The following is an 8,654-nucleotide window of genomic DNA, read 5'->3' on the forward strand; positions in this document are numbered from 1 at the left end:
GACTATTTCATTTAATAAATGTTTTGTTTAGATATATAAGTTGTTCGGCTTTTATAATCCAAAAAAGAAGGGACATTAATTTTTTGACGACTTAATATTATACCAATTCTTTACCTGACGAGTCCAATAAAAAAAAAAGATGACTCGTCACAAATGGGAAGTAATAAATAACTTGCACCAGGGATTCTCAAACTTTAGTAACCCGAGGACTCCTTTTAATTAATTTTTTCGCGAACCACAAAGCAATCTATGTGTTTGTTTTTGGGAAAAAAAAAAAAATTCTGTGTGCATGAAAAGCTGTATTCCAAAATTAAATGTTTTAATTCATGTAAATTTAATTTTAAGAAAAAATATTTCTTATTCTATGAATCATATTTTTTAAACACTTTTATGAAATTTCGCACATGGCTCACGAACTTCCTGGAGTATCCTCTCGAACCTCTGGGGGTTTGCGGACCTCACTTTGAGAAAGTCTGACTTACGCTGTTACCATTGGTTCATATATATATTATGGAATCTTACTTGATAAGTGAGTGGTCGTTTATCTTCTCGTTGTTTACTGGTTCATATATTGACCAACCAAGTTTTGTGTGATTTCAGGTATGTTGTTTTATCAGTCTTTGGCCAATGAATATAATGATATTTTCTGTGCAAATGATTCGAAGGACGAATAAATATTTACTAGTAGCAGTAACCTTAAGTTAAAAAAAAGGCATTTTTTACAGTTTGTGGATCGAACTTTCTAAGTAGTAGTAGTCAATTGGAAATCACCCAGGCGTCGTGCAACTTGACAACAAATTAAACAATAGACATAAACACGGACATATGTTATATAATTTTAAAAAATAGAATATGGTGAATAAGGCTTCGAACATAATCTATCATCCCAAGGTAACTAAAGTTACAAGTTTTATAGCGCTACTACTGGTACTAGCACTTGAGCTGTCAATTATTTGGTATTACTATTACTAGGCCTACTGTTACTTAGTTACTGTTAGTTCGTAATTGTCCTGCGTTTTATCGGTTTCTGAATATGATATGGATATTATGAGCGTAGCATGTGTGAATATTAATAAAGCAAGGTTAAATGGTGAGGAAGGTCGTATAATAATACATCAGAAATATAATTTGATATTTTACAAAATTCTCCAATTTTCCTTGTTATTGCGATTATAAACTTTTGGTCAAGAAAGGGTTAATTTCACAACTTCTAAATTGGATGATTTTTCGAATGTTTTACTTGAAGTTGAATAGAAAACTAATAATATATAGATAGTCCATTTTGCTGTGCTTCTATAATGTGTAATAAAATATTATGTGGGTTTTGTGTATAGTTTTCTAATGTAAGTCAAAATCTATTTAAATTCTAGTTTCCTCTGTTTGTATATATTCACTGTCTCTTTTAACTAAAGAATAATAATTTATTGGAAATGGTTTAGAGGAGGAAGTTACCAGAATGAATCTTGGGATGGAAGAGTTGTCTTATAACTTAAGATTTCTTTGCATAAGTTAACTTGTTTTATCTTCAGAAAAGAAAGATGAGAGGTAATCTTATTGAAGTTTACAAGATTATTCATGGGATAAAAGCTTCTAATTTCTTTGTGCTATATTCTGAAGATAATGGGATGAGAGCACACACACACACTTTAAGATTTGGAGAAACATGTTAGGCCTCAGTTGAAATATAAATTATTTTTCTAACAGGACTTATGGAATAAACTTTATTGGCAGTAGTGGAGGCCAGCATTTTACAGGAGTTTAAAGGGGGTATTGATGAGTTCTTGAAAACTATAGGAGGCTGGTAAATTTTTACTTTTTGTAAGGATTGATGTACAAGGACAACCTTGAAGGACCAGGTGGTTCCTTGTTGTCCATATGTTAAAATTCACTTTTGGTCTTTGGTGAGATGATAATAATAAAACTTAGTTTTGTTATGAACTGTTTTCTGTGAAACAGGTTCTCTTCAGTGCAAATGGAATGTGCCGAGAATGGTGGGACACTAGACGATTCGTACGTGGCAGGAGGTGGATCATATATAGTTCATGCAGAAGGTGAAAACCATTTATTGTACAAGTAACTTACAATCTCATTCTGTAGTAATAAACAATGACATATAGGCTGATACAAGCATTGTTGGCTAAAGACTTTCTGGTAAGGAGAATCATGGGTTCAAATCCTGATCTGTCCCTTCTTTACATTAAGTTCTAATATCACAACATTGAACATTTGTGTATTATATATGTGTGTATATTATTAAACTTATAAGTTGTTATTTGAATATTTTACCATGTGTGTCCATGATTTTAGCTTGGCAGCAGAGTTGTATTTAGTGACTGAATATGTGATATTTATTTAACATTGTTCGTGGATCTGTCTTGTATTTAGTGACTGAATATGTGATATTTATTTAACACTGTTGGTGGATCTTTCTTGTATTTAGTGACTGAATATGTGATGTTTATTTAACATTGTTGATGGATCTGTCTTGTATTTAGTGACTGAATACGTGATATTTATTTAACATTGTTGGTGGATCTGTCTTGTATTTAGTGACTGAATATGTTATATTCATTTAACATTGTTCGTGGATCTGTTTTGTATTTAGTGACTGAATATGTGATATATATTTAATATTGTTCGTGGATCTGTCTTGTATTTAGTGACTGAATATGTGATATATATTTAACATTGTTGGTGGATCTGTCTTGTATTTAGTGACTGAATACGTGATATTTATTTAACATTGTTCGTGGATCTGTCTTGTATTTAGTGACTGAATATGTGATATTTATTTAACATTGTTCGTGGATCTGTCTTGTATTTTGTGACTGAATATGTGATATTTATTTAACATTGTTGATGGATCTGTCTTGTATTTAGTGACTGAATATGTGATATTTATTTAACATTGTTGATGGATCTGTCTTGTATTTAGTGACTGAATATGTGATATTCATTTAACATTGTTGGTGGCTCTGTCATGTATTTAGTGACTGAATATGTGATAAGCAAGTTACTTGTATTTTTTTCATAAAGTGACATTAGTATAATTTTTTTTTTGAAGTAAAACAAAAGCCATACAATGATATCTCTCTTACCGAGTCCTTGGTTTTCTGGTCGTTAGAATTAACAGCTCTCACCAAAATGTAATTGGAGACCCCTATAACAAGGTATATTTGTGACCAAATCTACAGTTGGAATAATAATAATATTTTAATTATGTGTTTGTAAAATAGAAACAGTAATACACACTGAATAACTCCCAACGTTGTTGACTTATTGATTCTGTTGCTAAGTGTCTAACCCGATAAGATAATTTGTCTTTGTAAGGTTGCATAGTTTTGATATGATTGTTTTGTATGTTACTAACTATTTGTTACACGTGTATATTTTATACTAACTGCCGTGGGTCTTTAATACTTGAGAGAACTGTATCGAAAATGTTTGTGCAGCATATGGTATTATTTCTGTACCACACCTTTCTGAAATGTAATTTTTTTCTTTACGTACCATTTTATGTGTCCTGTAGGTCCTGATGGAGAAGATAGCTTAGGTATTGCTGATGATGAAAAGTATGGAGAACCAATGAGAGAGCAGGTAAGTCTGTTATGTTAAAGTTTAAGCCAATCACCTTGGATTACTTCTGTACCTTCTGATTGTAATTATCACAGTATCTGATATGGCTCAGTTTGACTGCTATCTTTAGTACACCTTAGGAAGGACATTGAATTGTTGGAAAGGGTTCAGAGAAGGGTTACTATAATGGTGCCTGGGATGGAGGGGTTGTGATATGACAAGAGGCTGAAATCTCTCAAATTGTTTTCTCTTGAAAAAAGAAGAGTTATGGGGAGGATCTGATTGTGGTGTTTAAGATTACAAAGGGAATTGATAGTGTTGATGCATCATCTTTTTTATATTTAACGGTGAGAATAGTAGGACTAGGGGACACAAATATAAATTATAGCAGGGTAGGAGTCATCTTCAGCTAAGACAGTTTCGTTTTACTAACAGGGAGGATGGCCTTTGGAATGGGTTGTCTTCAGATGTTGTAGATGCAGTAAACTTAAGTGAGTTTAAGAAAAAGCTTGATAAGTATATGAATCAAAAGGACTGAGTTTTAAATTATTTTATTTCTTCAAATCATTTTAAGTCAGTTTTGAGGATGGAACATCCGAGATGGACCCGTAGGTCCCATGTTGTCCCAAAATATTGTTATGTTAACATGGATGTAAGATAGTAATGGTAAAACAATCTTTATTTGAAACACAGTTAACATTAAAGACAAGTGTATAGTATTGTGCCTTTACTGGAGAGACATGTGATTATAATATCTATTTAAGAAAAATTTTATTAAAATTAGTCATTGCACACTGAGAAAACATAACATTGTATACTAATAATAACAATAATAATACCATTGTTTTCGGGGTATAGGTACTATCCATGTAAGTGGAAAACATCACTAATGATTTCTATACAATATCCTCGATGTTACAACAACTGTAAAAAAATGTGTACATTAACTGTGGCTATAACTAGAGTCTAAAATTAGATGGCGTAGGGTGGCTGTCCGAGTCCTCTATTGACTTCAGAGCTCTACATAAAATTAAGTCATTTTAAGGTGGTTTAGACGATGACTCCTTTCTTAATTATTGGCGTCAGGTTTTGATGATAATGTCGATGAACTGTTTGGAGTAAGTTAACAGTACTCTTGGCAACCTTTATTTGTTATGAAAAATTGCACAAGAAACATCACAATATTTTTCTTACTTTCTGATCTATTCTGATGTATTTTGCAACATCACATAATAGGGAATCATATTGATTTCGTGGGCTTGCAGAAAAATTGTGTTGTATAAGTTTATGGTAATACAGGAAGATCTGTATAACATGACATCAGTTCTATGGTAATACAGGAAGATCTGTATAACATGACATCAGTTCTATGGTAATACAGGAAGATCTGTATAACGTGACATCAGTTCTATGGTAATACAGGAAGATCTGTATAACGTGACATCAGTTCTATGGTAATACAGGAAGATCTGTATAACGTGACATCAGTTCTATGGTAATACAGGAAGATCTGTATAACATGACATCAGTTCTATGGTAATACAGGAAGATCTGTATAACATGACATCAGTTCTATGGTAATACAGGAAGATCTGTATAACATGACATCAGTTCTATGGTAATACAGGAAGATCTGTATAACATGACATCAGTTCTATGGTAATACAGGAAGATCTGTATAACATGACATCAGTTCTATGGTAATACAGGAAGATCTGTGTAACATGTGATATTAGCTTTTTGGATGCCTAATTTGGGGGATGATTGTATGTGTCATGTATAAAAAGCCAATTTTGATTTCCTATTGCCTGTTAAGTCCTACAGCTTTAGAATAATTTCACGATTGACATATCTTAAACTGTCCTCTATTATACTTGCACTGCATCAAGTTTTCGGTCATCTCAGACTTAAGGTTATGCTGGGCAAAATGTCAGATAAGACGTTTGGCCTGCTCTGCCTCGGTGGTATTTAAAACCTTGCACATGGTATACCTGGATAGCACACAGTGAATGAAATGAGTTTGAACATGTAATGTCAGCTTTCTGAACTTAATATCAGTGCACGAACCATAGTAATTACAGTATTCATGTAACGCAGCCATTGATGGAGTGATAAAGTTATCTGTTGTTCAAAAAAATCTGTGTTTGATAGTTTGATTGATGAATGTTTTTGCAGTATGCACAACGATAACATTTAGACATTAACTTCTATATTTCATTAACTACTTAAAGATAATGCAAGCAGCTTAATTCAGAATAGAAATGGTTATGTTAGTCCTAGTACTAGAAACCACAGAAAAATAAACTGGTTACGTTGGTCCTAGTACTGGACACCACAGGAAAATAAACCGGTTACGTTGGTCCAAGTACTGGACACCACAGGAAAATAAACCGGTTACGTTGGTCCTAGTACCGGACACCAAAGGAAAATAAACCAGTTACGTTGGTCCTAGTACCGGACACCACAGGAAAATAAACCAGTTACGTTGGTCCTAGTACCGGACACCACAGGAAAATAAACTGGTTACGTTGGTCCTGGTACCGAACACCACAGGAAAATAAACTGGTTACGTTGGTCCTAGTACCGGACACCACTGGAAAATAAACTGGTTACGTTAGTCCTAGTGCCGGACACCGCAGGAAAATATACTGGTTACGTTGGTCCTAGTACCGGACACCACAGGAAAATAAACTGCTTACGTTGATACTTGTACCGGACACCACAGAAGTATAAATTGTTTAATTATAAGTTATTACAGATAAAGGTTTTGTAGAATATGAAATGAAATTAACCACTTTAATAAAGTAAAAAGTTTTTCACCTGGTGACGAACAAAAAATGGCAATCCTTTGGCCAATGGGTATAAATATTGGATTAAAGTCTGTTGCTTACAGGTAGAAAAATTTAATGACTTATTTTGTCCAATATACTTCTTAGTTTTTTTTTTAATACAGAGATCTTCCCCAAACAAACAAACAAAAATTCTAATCTACTCTTTGATTTTGCATGATTCAATATTTTACTGATTAACACAATCAGGCCATATTTATTTTAGATCTAATGTACTTAAAACTGTACAAATAATATACCATGTATCTCAAAGTCTCAATAAATTGTTTTAAAATGAAACCACTGACTTTTATTCACCAAACAAGTTAAATCATCTCTACTGTATAGTGTATACAGCAAAAGTAGATCTAACATTTTAATATTCACCATGCCTATTTTAAGTTGTAATATATTTATCAAGTTTTGTTTTATGAAATTGGATTTCTTACATTTAATTGTAAGTAATGGCTATCAATATCAATTAATTACCAAAGTGTCCGATAGGCCGATTACCATTTATATACCAATTAATCAGCACATCCCTAATAATCTTGTGATTCTTTTGTTTTATAAAAGGCTGTAATTTTTGGTATTTGTTCAAGCAACATGTGTAGAATAGACAAGGCTAAAGGCCCATAAAGTTCACAAGTATTTCCTTCTTGTTGTACGTATATATTTTATTTACTGTTATACACCTTTTTTAACAAAAGTAACAAAAATGTAAGAATTAAAATCTTCTTAGGTAACAAAAAATAACTTAAGTTTTAATGAACCTAGGAACTCGAGCTGGTGAGCTCAAACTATGTGTAACTTGATGGGTTACTTTATTTGTGTGTGTGTGCGTGTGAGAATAGATACGGGCTCTTTATTGGTTTTCACGGAGTAATAAACAGATTCTCCAGAATAAAGTCTGGGAAAAAAACAGTATTATTAAACCAGATGTGAAAAGAGAAACCGTTGAAGTTATGAAGATAATAAGTTGATGATCTGGTGACAAATGATGCATTCAAAGAAGAAGAAGAAAGCATTATACATTTTATTTAATATTTTTTAACTTTTCATCTTACTGTACATTGGGAAATTTACTACAGTTAGTGGAGAAAAGATACATGAAATGTGTAATTCTGCAGCTGAAATAACTTGATACATTGAAGACGTTCTAGAGTATTATGGAAATGAAAATATGAAACTGTAAGTTGAAAGTAAGCGTTTTTATTCTTAACATGAAAATTGTCTAACTGACTCATTAAAGGCATAGTAAATTCACTGACATTTTCAGTAGATATATCTTATTAAAAACCCTGATTTTTTTTGTATACGACAGACTTATAATGTTTACTAAAAGCTTGTTAAATTTGCTGAAGATACATCTAGTAAACTTAGACTTGTATTTCAAACTACCAAGGTGAGTCAAACTTCATACGGAAATAGTTAACATGAAATATGTTCACAAATGTTGTGATTGTTCAGTTGATAGTTGTTTCTTGGTTGTCTTTTCAGAGATAATATTAACTTGTATGAAACAGAACTACATAAACTTAAACATCTCATCTTTTCTTCTAAACTTATTGGTTCGGTTAAAAATTCTGAAAATTTTCAAATTGTAGGATCGTTTTCTACCTATTGCTAATGTGGCAAGGATAATGAGATCTGTCATTCCAAAATCGGGAAAGGTGAGTACTAGGAGAGTAACGTGACAATTTCTAATTGTATTACATTTGGAATCCTTCTGAAAGTTCTGATTTATCCGTTTTCAAAGTGGATTTACAGGATCTCATTTAGCAAGTCTATCAGTAAAATTTAAACCCTCTTGTAAAATATTTCAATTTTTAAGTGCAAAAGGAAAATTCTAAATCTCTTAAACACTGTTTGTTTTTTCTTGTATTTTTTCATCTTTGTTTTTTTTTATAAAAACCAGTTTTACGTGATTTGAAATATACACATATTCTGTTTCTTTAAAGCTTTGATTTGTCCAGACTAATCATTTCTAATTTCTTTTCAGGCACTTTGCACTACTATATTAAAAGTAGAAAACCAAGACATTTTTTTAGCACAATGAAAGGTAAAATCTTTATTAGATATTTTGGCCAACTAGTTTTGGTAACACACCAGGGAAGCGATTTTACCATCATCAGGTTTATTAGATATTTTGGCCAACTAGTTTTGGTAACACACCAGGGAAGCGATTTTACCATCATCAGGTTTATTAGATATTTTGGCCAACTAGTTTTGGTAACACACCAGGGAAGC

At 32.2% G+C, this 8,654-nt stretch overlaps 1 protein-coding gene across 3 annotated transcripts; it reads left to right on the forward strand.

Annotated features, from left to right (window-relative positions):
• Positions 1-427: 427 nt before the first annotated feature.
• Positions 428-8,192, forward strand: LOC106476095 (nuclear transcription factor Y subunit beta-like). 3 transcript variants are annotated; one of them, XM_022380044.1, is made up of 4 exons: positions 428-600; positions 1,957-2,051; positions 3,530-3,597; positions 8,012-8,182. In XM_022380044.1, exons 2-4 carry the CDS (start codon positions 1,973-1,975, stop codon positions 8,099-8,101), a joined length of 237 nt encoding a protein of 78 aa, XP_022235752.1. In that variant the 5' UTR covers positions 428-600; positions 1,957-1,972; the 3' UTR covers positions 8,102-8,182. The 3 variants fall into 3 exon arrangements, with proteins under 3 accessions (XP_022235752.1, XP_022235753.1, XP_022235754.1); XM_022380045.1 differs by lacking the exon at positions 428-600 and adding an exon at positions 656-891 and having other exon boundaries at positions 8,012-8,189; XM_022380046.1 differs by lacking the exon at positions 428-600 and adding an exon at positions 1,005-1,090 and having other exon boundaries at positions 8,012-8,192.
• The last annotated feature ends 462 nt before the right edge of the window (positions 8,193-8,654 follow it).

Source organism: Limulus polyphemus, unplaced genomic scaffold (assembly GCF_000517525.1).
Source record: "Limulus polyphemus unplaced genomic scaffold, Limulus_polyphemus-2.1.2 Scaffold9794, whole genome shotgun sequence".
Lineage (NCBI taxonomy): Eukaryota > Metazoa > Arthropoda > Merostomata > Xiphosura > Limulidae > Limulus > Limulus polyphemus.